This window comes from Apteryx mantelli, chromosome 2 (assembly GCF_036417845.1).
Source record: "Apteryx mantelli isolate bAptMan1 chromosome 2, bAptMan1.hap1, whole genome shotgun sequence".
NCBI lineage: Eukaryota > Metazoa > Chordata > Aves > Apterygiformes > Apterygidae > Apteryx > Apteryx mantelli.
The window spans coordinates 144,754,396-144,771,823 of NC_089979.1; the positions used below are offsets into that span (position 1 = coordinate 144,754,396).

At 36.4% G+C, this 17,428-nt stretch overlaps 1 protein-coding gene across 3 annotated transcripts in view; it reads right to left on the bottom strand.

Annotated features, from left to right (window-relative positions):
* Positions 1 to 531: 531 nt before the first annotated feature.
* The window catches only part of CFAP69 (cilia and flagella associated protein 69), a 30,295-nt gene continuing 13,398 nt past the window's right edge, over positions 532 to 17,428 (bottom strand). For 2 of the 3 annotated variants that reach the window (XM_067291732.1, XM_013941571.2), the window contains exons 10-23: positions 17,090 to 17,138; positions 16,864 to 16,985; positions 15,741 to 15,957; positions 14,693 to 14,857; positions 13,291 to 13,409; positions 12,709 to 12,827; positions 11,480 to 11,561; positions 10,277 to 10,469; positions 9,436 to 9,573; positions 7,670 to 7,746; positions 6,468 to 6,662; positions 5,401 to 5,487; positions 3,149 to 3,253; positions 532 to 879 (exon numbers count right to left, since the gene is read on the bottom strand). In XM_067291732.1, the coding sequence (XP_067147833.1) occupies positions 703 to 879; positions 3,149 to 3,253; positions 5,401 to 5,487; positions 6,468 to 6,662; positions 7,670 to 7,746; positions 9,436 to 9,573; positions 10,277 to 10,469; positions 11,480 to 11,561; positions 12,709 to 12,827; positions 13,291 to 13,409; positions 14,693 to 14,857; positions 15,741 to 15,957; positions 16,864 to 16,985; positions 17,090 to 17,138 (1,845 nt within the window). In that variant the 3' untranslated portion in view covers positions 532 to 702. The remainder of the gene's footprint in view (positions 880 to 3,148; positions 3,254 to 5,400; positions 5,488 to 6,467; positions 6,663 to 7,669; positions 7,747 to 9,435; positions 9,574 to 10,276; positions 10,470 to 11,479; positions 11,562 to 12,708; positions 12,828 to 13,290; positions 13,410 to 14,692; positions 14,858 to 15,740; positions 15,958 to 16,863; positions 16,986 to 17,089; positions 17,139 to 17,428) is intronic. The other variant, XM_013941572.2, reaches the window with a different exon arrangement.

Consider the following 17,428-nt stretch of genomic DNA (forward strand, 5'->3'; position numbering starts at 1 on the left):
ACAACAGCTTAGAAACAGTCATCTACAGAAAAGGGCTGCTGCTATCAGGCTTTTGTTGGTGTTCTAGAGAGGCTAGGGTGGAACAGGTAGCGTTTTTATCAGAGAGAATATGGGCAATAACCCATGAAATAATTAAAACAGTAAGATTAGTTAAGGAGTTGGGAGAAATCCATGAAGAGCAGGATATTTTAGCAGGTCTCCACAACCTGCTTACAGAAACTGTTAGCACAAACCAGCTTCTTAGTGAGCCTTTAGCTGAAAACTGGGAGTACAGAATTCAGAAATCCTGATGCTAAAGGCAGCAGTTCAAGAAACAAAATGGCCTTGGACAAGCACCGCGCAGGTACAGTATCCACAAGAATGAACTGAATGTATTTGTGTGAAGGTTTGTCAGCCTGCACAAAGAAGGGGATACGTAAACTGCAATGTGTGGACAGTGTTACTTTTGTCAACAAAAGAGGGAAATCTAAATAGTAGACCTACTGATAGTGGATCAGAGTAACCTGACACTAGCACACAAAATGATCAGACTTAAAGAGATCTTTGTACCATACTTTGTGAGATATTTTATTAATAAACCATCACCATGTTTACATTAAGAACATCTATGCAATTTATTAAAGCATACAAATAGATTATATCTTATACCTGAAATATACATTATGTTAACTAAAAAATTAAAAGCACTGTTCAGAATAATATTTATTTTACAGATATCGAATTTTTCTTGAATGAGTCCAACATTTTAACTCTTTTGATCTTTTTTAAGGCTCCTCCATGAACAGAGAGCTTTCTAACAGCAAGGTCTGTATCAGCCAGTGGCCCTCCAACTAACTGAGAAGGTGTACTTTCTACAGTTACTAAGTGACCAGATCCAATCTGAAAAACAAAACAAATCAATTGCTTGACATTCATGTTAGTATTTAAAATACGATGAGAGTTAAATCATGAGCTGGTCTCTTGAAAATATTTTTCAGTGGGTGGAGATGCATGCTGAGGTTACCTAGGTCCACTCAAACTACTAAAATAACAAATTGTTCCCATCAATGAAAAAGCAAAAGTGTTTTTTCAGCAGGTACCTTTATGTACTTTTCTTTTAGGCCTTCATGTCTGATCTTAAGAATAGATGAAAAGAAAGCCAAGCCTTTATTACAATAGGTTACTGTGCAATGTATTCTGTTATTGGGATCTGCACATAATGTCATTCACGGTTCTTGTTCTCAGATTTTCATTATATCTTAGCACTTAGAGAGAGAGAAAGAGCGAGTGAGACAGAGATGCACATGCGTGTGTGCAAGCTGCTTCTCTCAGTCTGCAATTGCCTATACCCACTGCTTCAGGAAAACTGTAAGACTCCCAAGACTGAGAGAGACATACATTTTTCAGTCTTATTACTATTCTTTATACTGAATATGTTCAGGCCTTTGAATAAAAATCCTTGAATGACACCTCTGTCTTCTAACCATGACCTACTAAAACAAACTGTGCAACTCTTTGAGTGCATGTGGCTCATGTGTTCGATTATATGATCTTAATTTGTTGGCAACAAGCATCTTAGCTACTGAAAATGTTTAGCAGAGGCAGAAAGACGACTGGTTCATGAAAAAAAAATGCCAGCAATAGCTGTCATTTGTAATTCTTCCAGGCAAGGTAGCTAAGGAATTTTATCTGATGTTGCTTATGAGTTCATTTTCTTAATACACTCCTCCAAAATGGACTAACCTCTTCCTTGTTTCTGTCTGCAGCTGTTGAAACATTGATTATAGAACTGTGAAGATACTTTCTTGTTAAATCCTCTCCCTCCAAAGAAGTGAATAGTTTTGGCTTGAGGCCCAAGTCTCTAACGTAAAATCCAACTACATATTTCTCCCTACTAACAGTTTCCAGAATACTGGTGTTTGCATGTAAACTTTTCAGATTCTTTCTGTAAAATATGTCTGATGAACAGTCATACTGACACATCCATGCAAATAAATCTTTTTCTATTCCACTTCATCTTACATTCACAGATATGTCTTTTCATATGTGTTCACATAAGTCTAGAGCAAAGATAATTTTCCTGCTCCAGCACTCTGAAATCATCCCCTTTCTTTATACTAAGCTCATCCTTTCTTCATCGCATCAAACACGAACTGCCTCTTTTCTTTTACAGGATGCAGCCACCTTACTTGTCATTCATTACTCATTCACGCTCCAGAGCCCACAATAATAGCCCTCTTTGTTAAAGTTTGAAACAAGCACCTCGTGTTCTTTTCTCCTTGCTTCCCCTCACATGTAGGAGTAACTCCTTATAAGCCACCACCAAGCTACCCCTTTCCTTAAAGTGCTCCATGGCTGTGATGCTTACATAGAAAACACCCAGCTAGCTCAAAAGCAGTTACTGACTGGAATGGAAATTCTGCCTTGTCTTACCCCAGTTTGTCAAAACTCAGCATCCAGATACACTGTTATACCCCAGCAAGATCTTGACAATGGCTTGTATCTTTTCATGCTTAAATTAAGAGATAGAAATGAGAAAAAAAAATCTTCCCTGCAGATGTAATGGATAGGTTATCTGCAAAGTCAGCAACTAGAAAGGACACCTTTACTGACTGGATTAGGGATTGCATAGATTTACCCAACACTACATGAAAAAGGTCTTGATTTCAGCACGCTTTTCATGAAAGGCTTTCCTGTAAGAGGTCCTTGTCAAGTAACATAGGGACCACCTTGCTCACACTTTTTTCTGAGTAACTTTCAGATCTGATTCTCATTCTGACCAGCTGCCTGTTGTCAGGATATGTCTTTTTTGGTGGTGCTTTGCCATTATACTGGATGGAGCCTTGTGCGTATATCTAAAAATAAGATGGAGGCAATTCCTCTATCAAGAGTTTTTGCACCACATTTTCATGGTCTTTGTAGGCTTAATTAGTAAGATATACAGAGATATAAAAGACTTTTTATTAGTGCCTTTTCCTGCAGACACTGTTTCTTTTCATCCCTAAAGAACTTTCAGCTACAGGAGATAAAGATTCTCTCTTACATACTTGGAGTTTGTCAACATAAAAATTAAAAGAAAGAGTAAGGAGCAGCACATATACAAGCAGAATAAACCCTAAACCACTTACATATTAATGAAAATAAACCAGTGTTATTTGGGATTACTTACTGTTGTACCAAGGCCTTTAATATCAGTAGAATGGACTGCTACATTTTGAGACTTTGATTTAGATCTGGAAGCCTCTATTGATTTTTCCTGAAGCCTTTTTGCTTTCTAAAGAAAGTTGAAAAAAAACCCAAATTTATTTTAATCAGAATGAATTCTATCATTTGCTGTTAGAAAATGTACAAATAAAATAACAAAATAAGGAGGGACCATTTCTGCTGGCCTTTAATAGTAAGTACCACTATCAAGAATATCATGAGTAGCAGATTCATCCCAAATTGAATAAGTCTATGTATTTACAACAAAAAGTTATGTATCAGATAAGAGTGGCCACTAACATTCCATCCTTCTATAGGTATCTTTCAATTTTGATGGCAAATCACTAAAGAAAAAACTGGAAGCGTTCAACTGACCCGAATTCCATTTTACAGGATATTTCAATTAGGAAAAAAACAAACTACATCATTTCATTAAGATGAGGAAATATTTCTACACACAGAATCATAGCTTAATTTAGATCGAAAAGAACCTCTGATCAGCTGCCTTGTTCAGATACAGTGGGACTGTGCACTGGTTATTGAGGGTGCTGCCTGTGCTGGGGTTGCCCTTGACTCATGGCTCATTTCTTCCGGTGGAGCCACCCTGAACTTGCTGCTCCTTTTGAGTATTCCTCAAATTCAGCAAACCCAGCTCTCTCAGCCTCTTTTTATTTGTCATGTGTCCCAGCTCCCTAATCATTTTAGTGGTCATCCGCTGCACTCCCTCCCTCTGGTTTGTGACTCTCTCTTGTACTGGGGGCCTGAAAACAGAATAAACATACATGGCTTCTCAAGTGCCAGAAAGGAATAATCACTTCCATTCTTTCTAAATCAGCCTGGTATGCTGTTAGCTTTCATCACCACAAGAGTACACTGTTGACTCATGCTCAACTCATCTCCTAGGATCTCCAGAGCTGATACACAACCAGTCAGTCCCCAGCCTGTAATGATGCATGGCAATGTTATTCCATCCCAGGTGCAAGACTTCTCATTTTCTTTTCAAATTCATGAGGTTTTTGTCAGCCCATCCCTCCAGCTCCTCAAGGTCCTTCTGAATGGCAGCCCTAGCTGCCAACATATGGATTGCTTCCTCCAGTTTGGTGTCACCCATGAACTTGATGAGTGTGCCTTGTGATCCACTACCTAGGTCATTAATGAAGTTGTTAAACAGTATCAACCCTATTATTAACCTTAGGAACATCACCCATAACTGGCTGCCAGTTAAGCTTTAACAACTGACCACTGTCCTTTGAGCCTAGCAATCCATCCAGATTTTCATCTAACTTGTAGTCCATATCTCCCCAATTTGGCTAGAAGGATGCTGCGCAAGATTGTGTTGAAAATCTTACTAAAGTCAAGGTAAATGACATCCACTGCTCTCCCCTCCTCCACAGAACTAATAATTTTATCATAGAAAGCAACCATGTTGGCTGGGCATGATTTGTCCTTGGTAAATCCATGCCAGCTGTTCCCAGTCACCTTCTTGTCCTTCATGTGCTTAGAACAGTTTCCAGGAGGATTTGCTCCATAATCTTTCCAAGGACTGAGTTGACACTAACCAGCCTGTAGTTCCCCAAATCTTTTTTTCTGGCCCTTTCTGATTTCTAATTCTAGCGTAGATCTTTACTACAGGCCAGGGAGGCGCTCTTATGTTACAAAAATTATTTTCCTTTGTATGTCCTTTGGGAAATGAAGAAAAATTAAATTCAGCTGCAGAACATTTCTTTAAGTTTGACTTTATTCCTTCCCTAACTTACACTAGTTGTCTAACCAATATTCTAATATTTTTATGGTATTTTGGAAACACGTAACTATGGCTAAAAGAAAATCCTTTCATCATGAAATAGTTCCTATGTTGAAAGATGTCTGCTCTACTAAAAATGGGGATGAAGTATCAGGAAAAATAACGAAAAGTCAGAATGACCATCTTTTTAGTTTCAACTGTCTCAGGACAACCACATTTTCATATATCTAATTTTAAGAGCATAAAGAATGCCGATCCCCAAGTTGTCACCGTAAACAGAAGAGTGGAAGACTCAAAGGTTGCATAGCTTTGCCAATATATGCTATGGTTCATTCTACTACGTTTGTGTGAATATAAAATCTAGAATAGCCTCTATTTGAATATACTCATAATTAAGAAATGTGTTTGGAACTTCCCATTTCTTATAACTACACTGTGAACGTAAATTTCTTTTCATCACTCCAATTTCTTACCTTCAGTGCCTCATAGTTCGATGTCCGAGTCAAGAAGTTTTCCCAAGATTTATTTACCATTTCCCTCTGCTTATGGATAGTGTGAATCTGTAATGTGAATGAGATTTAGGAGATGTAACACAATCCTATTCCTATTAGCTTTCCTGAATTCCTTCCTTGTGCTGTTTGGACAGCACATTCAGCTCTGCCCCTTTAGTTCACCTCTCTCACCTGAGATTGAATGAAAATGCTGCAGTGATACACTTATTCTTTAAAAACTTCAATTATGCACTGCCTTTAAAAACAAACTAATTGCAAGCTAATTTTCCCTTCCTCCAACACAGGTGTTGAAATAGCCCCTGCTCTTTCAGGAATATTTCCTGTATATGCTCACTCTCAAGTGCTGAATCACATAGATGGAATCAGTTCTGGTGACGAAAGCGCATATGTATGACAAGTCCCCCAAAACACTAGTGTAGGATTTTAGACAATTGGACCAACTGATCTTATTTCTTAGAATGAGGCAGAGGATGAGACAGTAGATGTGTGAACATGCCAGATCCTTGCCTTATAACCAAAGCTAGACAATGCCTATACTCTGCTCATTCTCAGCATGCTGGGAAGCACAAAGCCCTGCTTTCTGAAATAATGAAGCTTTGTGAATATTCAACTAGCAGAGCTTAATTGGAATTAAAAGAGAGACTTATGTTTCATTTTAAGAAATAGATCTAGTTGCAATGGTTACTTTAAATTCTCATCTGCTACAGATGAAACACAGGTGCCACTTGTATCGTAACACAGTGATCACTTGTCATTGTACCATTGCTGATGCTTCACTGATGATAGTGCTTCCTTTATGATGCTGCTTCATTTTTTCATGTTACTCTCTAAATAATAGCAAAATTATACAAACTGAGAGAACTAAGGTTAACTTAAATTTTAAAATTACAATGTTACTGCTGAGAGAGATTAAAAATATCTTAAAATAATGCACATTATATCTTGTTTGGAATCCCATGTATAAGAAAATCTTTATATAGACTGACAAAATAAATTACACAGGCTTTGTATAAAATTCCTTGTTCTACCTTTGTATAAGCCTTTTCCTCCTCTCGGAGTTCTTGATACTGTTGACTTTCAAGCATTTCAGTCTGGAGAGCAACAACCATTCCTCCAACATCTTCTGTTACCTCCGAAATAACTTTCAAGGCTTCCTCATCTGAAGTGACAGGCCTGAATTCTTCTTTTATTTCTGCACACAGTTCAATCCAAACCTCTCCAATCTGTGTGAAACATGCAGCACACTATTTGATATTTATCTCTTATTTCTATTATTTCAGATATTCAAAATATAATACAGCAATAATATCCCTTATTGTTGTTTTGTTTCCCAGAATTGTAATGCAAGGTTAGACTTCAGTAACACTATGCCAAATTCATTCACAGTTATCCTTCCTAAGCAATTCAAGCTTGACTTTGCAAAGGAGTAACAGGAATGCCAATAAGTATGGAAACTCAGAAGAAAAACAGAGAGATGCCATATCACAGGAGCAAAATGTGTTTTACTGACTTCTTCTATAAAATCTCAAATTGTGCATGTTGTCAGAGCAAATTGTAACATGAGGCAAAAATGGAACTTGGAACTATCAACTAAAGATCCAATTAAGCTCTTGCAGACTTTGTACCTAAGCAAAAGATTAGCACAAACTGAAGCATACTTTGAGTAGGATGGCCCCTGCAAAGCCTGTTACCCTATTCTTATTTCTTGTAGCCGCAGCAGTATAACTCCAAGTTTTGATAGTATGGATGGATAGTGCATGTGGGCACAAAGAGGAGGCATGGAAAGAACCTTTATCAAAATGTGTATTTAATGCCATTTTTAATACCAAAAAAATACATAATCTGGCCTGCTACACAAAGAGGCAGCCTTGCTCTCCAGCCCTTTCCCAGTTGCTTACCTCTATCCTTGCACATTCCTGTTTCTTGAGCTTGCAAACAGATAAAACCTCTTCCCCCCCCCCCCCCCGAGTTATTTTTAACTGGCATTGGTTTCTGGTCGGATTCACTACCCAGTCACGAACACTTGCAGTGCTACAAAGGAAGAGTCTGGGGAGTGTTGGAACAATGGAGGTGGGACTATTTCTTTTGATGGTAACTCTGGCTCGTATTCCCTGTGAAACTATGGGTGACTTGTTTAGCTATTGAAGGGTTATGTTTGTTGTATCCTGAGATGTATTTGCTGTTTTTGCAAACACAGATACAGGAGTAGTATTTTTTCCACAATACTCACTTTAAAGTCAAGATAACGACGTATGATAGCAAGTGTGACAAAATCCTTAGCAGATAAGCCAGGCAAATTTTCAAAACCTAAAAGAACATTAATCATCTCAGTATTAACAGCATAATCTATTTATCTTAAAATATAACATTCTAAACCAGACACCATCTTATCTGTCATATAATCACAGGAAAAGTCTTCATTATATATACACAAGTCAGTCACACTAATCCTGAGCAGGCTTTTGGTAATAAAGTAACTATTTTCTTTGTAATAGTTTCACTCTAATTCTTTAGAGTGGCTCCAGTGACCTTCCAATCACTTGTAAAGCCAGGACAGTACTGCATTTGCTACGCTTTTGAGAGTTTGTTCTTCCAGTTAAAGCAGACAAACAGTTAAGTCCACAGGTCACTGTTTTTAAAGAAGCAATTCAGCACAAACATACTTTGCTTTAGCTGCAAAGCAGCCAACAGGAGAAACGTACTACAGGGTCTCCAGTACTTTGTTTCAAGGCTGGATAATGAGGGTCTCCTTCATCTCATAGACCTGCATGCCTTGAGCATGATGACTCCACGTTTTAAAAAATATTTCTACTAAGTGCATAAAAGAATAAGAAAGAGAAGTACAGTTACCGGGACTCTGCTTCATTTTGTGCATGCTGAATGTCAATTATACTCAAAAAATTTTTTGAACTATATCTAAATAGTGTATCAAAACTCACTACAGATTTCATTATACCATCTGTGTGGTAACTAGGAATGTAGCACATATTTATTAGAGTATGATTACATCACATTTTGAAGTTAAGAAATGACATAAATACAGGTAGACTAATGCTGGATTTCTGGATTGTCATGTCACAGGCTGTTATAAAGCATGACTTCACTGAAGACTATAAAAATCTTTCCTTTTTTAATTATCCAATTCCATGTCATTTCAGTACATCACAGAAGACATTATAATGTATATAAGTATATGGAGGTACATGTGAAAATAGGAGAAAGCCGGAACATAAGCTCATGCGTTTTTGCTTCAAAGTTAAGTAGAGAATTCAGCTGTGATCCAACATTTAACATAATTAACACTAATGTAAGAACCTGGGCTACAACAGAGAAAGAACTGGCTATAGTTTATTAGAGGAATTAAAGATGTTTTCAAATCAGTTGGGACTGAGGAAATCCACCCTAGGGTACTCAGGGAACTGGTTGAAGCAATCTCAGAAGTATTACTGATCATCTTTGAACCTGTGGGGGACAGACTGGAAAAGAGCAAACACAAATTGAGTGATATAGTTCTCTTTGGCTGTGGTGGGGTGTCAGCTGGAGTATTTTGTTTGGTTTGGGGATACTACAGCTTAGGAAGAATGCAAACCAATTGGAAAGACACAAGAAAAAATAAAAAAAACAAAATCAATGAGAATGATCAGAGATTATTCTGGAAAATGAGATTTATGAGTAAAGGTTGTGAAAATTAAGACATCTTAATCCAGAGAAGACAGGTTGAGATGAAACATAAGAGTGTTCAAATAAGTGAAAAGTAGGTGTTGTGAGTAGGAAAGCAAATTACAGCAAATTTCAAGCAAATTTTAGGCTTGATTCTAGAGAAATCTTCCTTATGGTAAGGACAGTGAAGCACTGAGGAGGTCATAAAATCCTCATCAATAGATGCTTTTAAGAACAGGATGAACAAGCATCTATTAATAATAAAATGTTGACCACATACCTCAATTTTGGATTAATGACAGGTATTAATGACAGGAGGCAATTCATTTGTCTTACCTAGTTTGCATAATAATAAATACAGTTTTGCCCTTATGTTTTCTGAAATCTCTATGATGGCAAAGCTGGGACAGTTGGCAGGCATGGGGATGACCTCTTGCTCTTTCTGCAAGCTGCTAACAATAGGTCTCTTCATGTCTAATAATTTCAAAACACAAAACAAGATTAGAAGAAGAAGGAAGAGGTATTATGTCCCCAAAGTTACTAAACGTGGAGGAAAAGCTATCTGTGTAAATAAACCATAAGGAGCTTTAGCAGGCTGCTACTGAAGTGTCCTTTCCCGGGATGTCTTCTGTGAAAGAAGTCAGTTCCATCTCACTTTTTGTGCACTAATGTGAATCATTTCCACAGTTTGGCCAGGAATTCAAGCATAATTTGGGCAAGGAAATACTAATTACCATGACTAAAGATTTGTGATACCATAACATTCACCTTGCTTCTTTTTACAAAGTATACAAAAGCAAAATGCCATTTGTGGGGAAGCTCTCCAGAAAATATCTGCAAATAAACTTATAATTGTGATGAAGGAAAATTCTGTTAAGAAACACAACTGATGTATAGAGGAAAATTAAATAGCTTGATTGTCCACCTTTAAAAAGGCAGTTCAGGACATTAGTTACGGTTCTATTGTCCACCTAACGTAGAAAATGCCATCTAGTGGCAAGACTAACAAAATACCTTATATGGATATATATGGATCTGGTCGGAACTATAGCATAACACCGTAACTACTGTAATTCACTTTCATCAGGATTCAGCTTGCAAAGCGGACAGCGTATTCCTTTTTGCTTTATTCAGTGCAACTGCTCACAAACAGTTTCACATCTATCATAAAGCTTACCAACAATCCTTCCATACTGATCACGTCTGACTCCTAGCTCCAACTCCTCTTGTCTCCATAACTGTATTAGAAGGTTAGCTGCTGTTTGATCCTTCTCTCCACGCCAGGTACTAATGTGAGAAGTGGTTTTAGGGTTGTCACAAAATTCAACCAGAATTCCAAGAATTATATTGCACAGATTCTTTTGCTTTAACTTAGTGAAGGAAAAAGGAAGAAAAGTTTTAAGTTGCCCATAACACAGTGAAAGTTTTTAAAAGAAAGTAAGAAAAATCCTGTAATGTTAAATCAAATATTTACAAGCTTTTCATCACAACTATTTGCACAAAACTGGTGTATAAACTTGTAAATCTCTCAAATTTCTGCAGCCTTGCCATGCAAAGTTTGATAAATCAAGGGAGGGGAACAGGTGTATGATCATATAAGATACAAATACCTGTGTATAGAGTTACATAATAGGTTCTGTACATGCACCTCCAGGCTAACATGCTGGAGAACTGAAGTTTCTGGGGAATGTACTACTACCAAGGATTTTTTTTTTTTTTATAAGAAACAAACTCAGAAGGCAGTGGCTGAGCAGTACCAGAGAGCATCTGTTCTATTTTGTGACCTGATCTGTTAGAAGCTGATGAGAGTAGTAGAGAGTCTGCAGCTTTGCACTGCAAAGGCATCAGAGGCTGGCAGCGTGGCTGATGAGAATAACTGGGGAATGGAACAAGCAAGGAGCATGCTTCATGAGAGGTGATACGCCTGTGCCAGCCATACATCCAAGACCCATAAAAGTAGCTATACATCCTAGGTACATGTACAAGTAACTTCTTGAACATCAGGACTTGTAAAGCCTTGAAGTATATACTAGCTCTGTTCTTACTGACTTCCACATGAAGAACTTAGGTGCTTTTCTGAACAGGGTTGTTATCCTAAGTGAAACTATAGTTTGAATCTTCTATTAAAAAAGACTATTTTTAAAATTAATTTAAAACTACATCTGCCAAATACTTACTTAAAAAAAAAAGATACATGGAAAATCTGTCCAATCATTTCTGAGCTGTGTGCTTACCTTCTTATTTCAAGGAATTACAGACATTGGCCTTCATGTTATTATTGTAATAATTCCAGGAGATACCATGACAAAAAAATGTAGCAATTTTCCATGCATGTTGTACTGCTGTTTTATTCTGCAACAACAATAATAAAAATACCTACTGCCAACAAATCCAGGAGGAGGAAAATGCCCTGTTTTTCAAGAAAAGAATCCTCTGCAATGTAACATCCAATGACACAGGACCTTAAATAGAAATAATTTCAGTGTTTAGAACCACTTTTATGCTTTAAAACACTCTAGAAACATCTCATTTATTTTACTGAGTTGCATTAAAAATATTTGGTATGCACTATGCTTAATACTTCTAGGGAGTGGAAAAATTATGTTTCACATGCCTGTATCTGTACATTTACAAATACCTTTTTCATTTACACTGTATAACTAATATACCCCACCTGACTGCTCCTTCTTCTCCCATGGCTGGTACCTTCCTTGCAGCAGCCCAAGAAATTGGACAGGTTCACAATGAATTGGATTAGAATTCAATCTAATTCTATTTAACTCAGATCAGAGTTAAATCTGAGTTAAAACTAACTAAGTAAAATAGGCTCGTATTCAGCTAGATCATGTCCCTGATCTGATTCATTGCAGAGCTGCATGAGTATTTCTGCCAGCAGAATGGAGGGGATGAGACATGGAAAACTGTTTGTTTTGGCAACAGTGCTGGCTTCTCCCAGCTTATAATGATCATAAAACCTGCATTCATGACACTTTTTCTTCCTTCTCTTATTTCCTCATTTCATGATCTGGTCTGGAATGGATCTCCTGCATCACAGAGCCCATTTTTTTCTCCTAGACAAACATATCATTTAGCTTTTTGTGTCTTTAACAAGTTCTGTCTTAAAACAAGTTAATTTTTGTCACCATATGTATTGGTGTTCTAAACATCTCATTTCTGATAAGAATCTTTTTTTAATTTCTAGCTAAATATACAGCTAGTTTATATACACCTTTCTTGTGTTTATATAGTTTTTAGCTGCTATCACTCTATTTTCTCCTTCTATTTACTCCTCTAAAGTTATTTACAGGCTCTAACCATGCACCTCTCCTCTAGGAACTCTTAGGTAACTCTGCACTGAAGCTTCAGGGGGGTCATTCTTCTGCCTGCTGTGTGGGGAGTTAGCCTGTCTTACTGAGCCCTATCTAGAACAGAATACATGCAAAATATTCCATTAATAATTTCTTAACTAGACAAACTATATAATGGATGTTTCCACATTTTAAACAGAAGGGCCTATATGTGCAGAGAAAAGACCATAGCATTGCAGACCTAAAATAGAAGATCTCCAATTTTTAAGAGTTACTGTTGCTAAAATACTACTTTACTAACCACAAGCAGTCCAGTGCACTGAGAAGAAGTCGACTGTGGCCTAATCCACTAAATAACTTATTCGGATCCATCTGCATGAACAAGATAAGTATATCCACTCCTTCATAGCCAAAGAGTTCCTGTTAATTGGACATTAATTAAAGCAATATTTTTCTTAAATAATATTTACTAAATAACTACATATAATAAAAAACAAAGAAAATTGAAAATCAGAAATATTTATATTGTAATAGTTTTGCCCCACTCATTAGAGTAGGGTATATTCCTTACGCTATATGTAAGAAAAAGAGATTCTTATTTCCTCCTATCTGATAACCCCATTCCTTAGCACATTTTTACATTTTCATTTTTAAAACTATGTAAACTAACAATTAAATAGGTGAGACACTGGCTAAAGGAATTCTGAATGATTTTGTATTTTAACTGTCACTGTCACAGAAACCAGTTATCAGTCCTGACTTGTTAGTGATGAACTGCAATGGACATCTGCCTTTGAAGAAAAAAAATGCAGTATCATTTAAATAAAAATGTACCACATCATTGTGACATTTTCTGCGCAGTATGAGGTAGAAAGATACAAACCTTTCTGTGGAGATCATTTTCACAGAGAGTAGACAGAATAAATAATATATCAGCCTGGATCTCCAGCAGAATGGCATCTTCTTTTTCTTTAGATTTGTTTGCTGCATACTTTAGGATATCTATAAAAGAATATATTTTATACATGTGAATGTCCTATATGTAAGTCTATGTAAGTTCTATTATAGCAGCTGATTTTTAAAAAAACAAATGTACCCCAAAAGATTTCTAAGAGAATCTACTCATGCTATTCAGTTTTATCTCCTGTGTGTCACAATAGCTTACAGAAGCACAGCCCTCTGACACTGTAGTTTCACGGACCTTGCCCTTGGTGGCAGAGGTAAAGCCAGCAGCTTGCACTGACTTTTGCTAGCACTTTCAGCCCCTTGTTCCTTTCTCCACGCTGCCTCTTGCATTGTGCCAGTGCAACTGGGAACTGATATGGATCAAACAACCCTTAGAAAAAGGCAAAGAACTCCCTGACATTCTTTACCATACAGCCTCACAAACATCTGTACTGACAGTGGAAATGTGGGAGAGAGATAAAATGCCACCACTGCTGAGGGAATCAGCCTTGCAACTATCTGAAAGAGGATATTCAGATAGAGAGCTCTCCTGGAGTAAGAAAAGTTGCCTCAATCTGTATAGTGCAAATTTTGCTTTCACTAAAATCTGAAAGTTTCATGGAGTTTTCACCAGAGATCAGCTTTCAACTGGAAACATAAAATCTTTTATTTCTAGGCTTTCCATTATAACATACTCTTTGAATTCTAAATGACTTTACCTTTTTATTACTTCCAGTATGATTTTTTTCAGAGCAGTGGAATCTTTTTATTATTTTAAGAAAAGAACCTAACATGTATCAGCACTCACAATAACCTGTAACAGTACATATGTTACTGAACAAGAAAACGATCTAAATGAGTTACAAGAACAATGGTTGAGTAGTTTTACTCTGCTTTTATTCTTCATAACGCTACTCTCATTAAATTCTCTGTCTCTAATTCCCTTCTATTCTAAAGAGGAATTGTGGAAAGAGATATTGTAGTAGACAAGTACAACAAGACTATTCCTTATGGCTGAAGTTCCTAGAGGCTAACACAGTGAAAATAAGATGTAACAAATATTAAGTATAATGCAGGAGAGAATAGGAACAGCTTTCACTCTTAAGTTATATACCTAGACTTCTACAGCTTTCTGCTTTGCTTAACTCCTTCAATTCTGTATGTTAAAGTGTCACAATATTAAAAATCAAATCAATATATTAATTGTTTTAGCTTCTTTCTTCAGTTTTTCAGTCAAATGAGTAACATATTAAAACCACAGCATAAGAAAAAGCATGGACATGTCCTACTGTCAACAGAAATGTACTATTTTAAGTACAGCAATACAAATTGTGCTTTACCCAGTAGTTGGCTAATTGCTCCCTGGTCACATAAATTAAGGTTCACGGCATCATCACAAAGGGACACAACAGATCTCAGTACTCTCAGACTGTAGCGCATTTGTGCAAGTTTGCTGCCACGACCACCTGTTCCATGGAAACTGTTACCTTGACCAAAGAAGGGATCTGTGGAGCAATCACAATGAGTATTTTCTTTGGCAGACTGTATATATTCAGAATAATAATGTGCTAAGGAAAAAAATTATGGTTTACCAATGAAAGTAAGTTGAAAGCAAACAAGGAAAAAATTCTTTTAATGTTAGAAAGGCTTCTTGTTTAAAACAATCTAATAAGAAGCCTTTCTATGAAGGGCTGTGCTTTTTATATTCATAAGAAAGGTATGATTTTGATGAACATTTAAAATTATTTCAAGGTTTTTTTTTTTTTTTAAACTTTACTACGTTAATGAGCAATGTACAAAACTTTAAATATCTTCTCCAGCATGACAGGTAAAAACAATCTTTTGATTTCAGTCATACCCAAATTAAAATTTGTTCATAGGAAAAATCACCCATTCTATGGTGAAAATCATCCATCTACAGGAAACCAATCCATGAAGACTAGGTGCAGTTAATTATATATTCGCTTAGGTTCTACTCTTAGCTGATGGCCACAAATAAGCTTTATTCTGGAAGCTGTCTTACTGTGTACAACTCTGAGTTTGAGTAACCATATCCTGCTTCTTGGCAGGAATTACTGGTTGGACTCAGGGCCACAGTAAGTGCATCTGACTAGCTTAAAACATGAACAGTAAAAATGTGTGACTGCCTGCACAACTGAAGGAATGCCAGTATAGTGGTACATAGGGAATGAGGTACCAGTTTACCCTCCAGTAGAAAAATTTATTATGGCTCATTTTTAAAAAAAGATTCGTTTCCTACGTGACCTATTTAAAAAGAATAATTCCAAGTTCACAAGTTTTACATTCTTCCTACCTGCTAAAGAAAGTAAGTCCAGTTAAGCTGAGTTTTGAGGTAACTCTGTATGAAAGACATGAACATCTACTGACCTTGACCTATACACCACTCTAGAAACACAAGGAGGAGAGTATTCGCTTGGCAGGACAAATATTTATCTAGTAACAAGGGAGCCACTGAAGCTAAAATAGCAATTGCATGAAGCTGTAATTCTTCGTACTGGGCAGCAGACCAGTCATGAAATCCAGGCTTTTGATTTGGTTTTACATAATAAAGCAAAGCTGGCATCACATCATTTTCACTGAGAAGCTGTAGAGTCAAAAGACAAAGAGAACAAATACAGTTACAGGCTTCACATGCAAACAAGAAAAATCTGAAACAATGAATCAACTTTACTTTAAAATAGTTTTAGCCTTATTTTTTGCCATCACCTTTTTGAAATATTTAAAATACACTAATTTGCTTGTAGGAAGGATTTTCCAAATACTGACAAAACCTAATCACAAGGAAATATGAGCATATCAATAGACAGTGCATCAGTCCATAGTAATTGATTAATTCAGTGATTGACAGCACATTAAAGGAAAACATTTTTTAAGTGAAATAATATTTTATATTTCTACTGTGAGGCAAGATTATCAGTTCACACAGTAAGTCAACAACGTTGTGTCTAAACTGTGGAGCGGGTAAGCCCCTTTGTTTTGATCCCCCAATTTTCCAGAGTGGGAGACCTCTGAATGCACACTACAGCTCTCTTTCTGTCTATAGGTCCTTTTTGACTGCTAGAATATTCATGGAACAACAAACATAAATATGTCTGGCTTATACTAAGAATATCATCTTTTATTGAGAATGGATGTCAGGAACAGTACAAGTACAGACAAAGTCTGTTTATATTCTGTAGCATTCCTACAGACTGTGGTTTATGAAACTCTCTTTTGATCTTCACCTGTATTTCAATAATGTTTTGCAGTCACTTGTCAGCTAATTTTTCTAGCATGGTCTAGGTTTGTAGCTTTTCTAAAATTGGAAACGTACAATGCTTTCAAACAGCAGGACTTGACTTGAAGCTATGTATGGTGTATAGTTTTGAATTCCTGATTTAGACAACAGCAGGTTATCTATTGAACCATGTCACATGGACAGCTAAATAATATCCCTGTAATTCTTGGCCCCTTTTTGGCTTACAGTATGTTCCATTTTGTTACAATTTACCTGTACAGCACATGGGTCTTTAGATAAGACTCCTATTACATTAAACAGTAACTTCTTCAGCTCAAAGTCCTCATACGAGTAGGTAAGTTTAAGACCTTTTACCAAGGGGTTGGGGATTTTAACTGTAAAAGAAATTGTAGATAAGTTACAACAAAGTCTTCAATAAAAGCTAAAATATTATAATTATGAAGTAATATTTGTATCACACCAGTATAAAATCTCTTACCTTCACTAAATGTTGCAAGCACTATTAACTGCTTTGTAAATCCACTTTCCTAATAGGCATTCAAAATAAATACATTAATTAAATTAAATTACAATGAAATTAAAACTGATTATTTAAGTTTTACTTCTTTCCTCAGAACACATCAGAGTTTAATCTATCCTCCTGAAGAATATTCAGAATTTTATCAAAAAAGAGATCAACCATTTGGACATCGTACAATACTAATTACAACGCTAAGGGTTACTTAAACCTATGCCTCATTCTGTACAAGCATCAATTTGTCCAGGGAAGCCCCAAATCTATGTATTCACTACTATAATCTACCACACAAGAAAACAG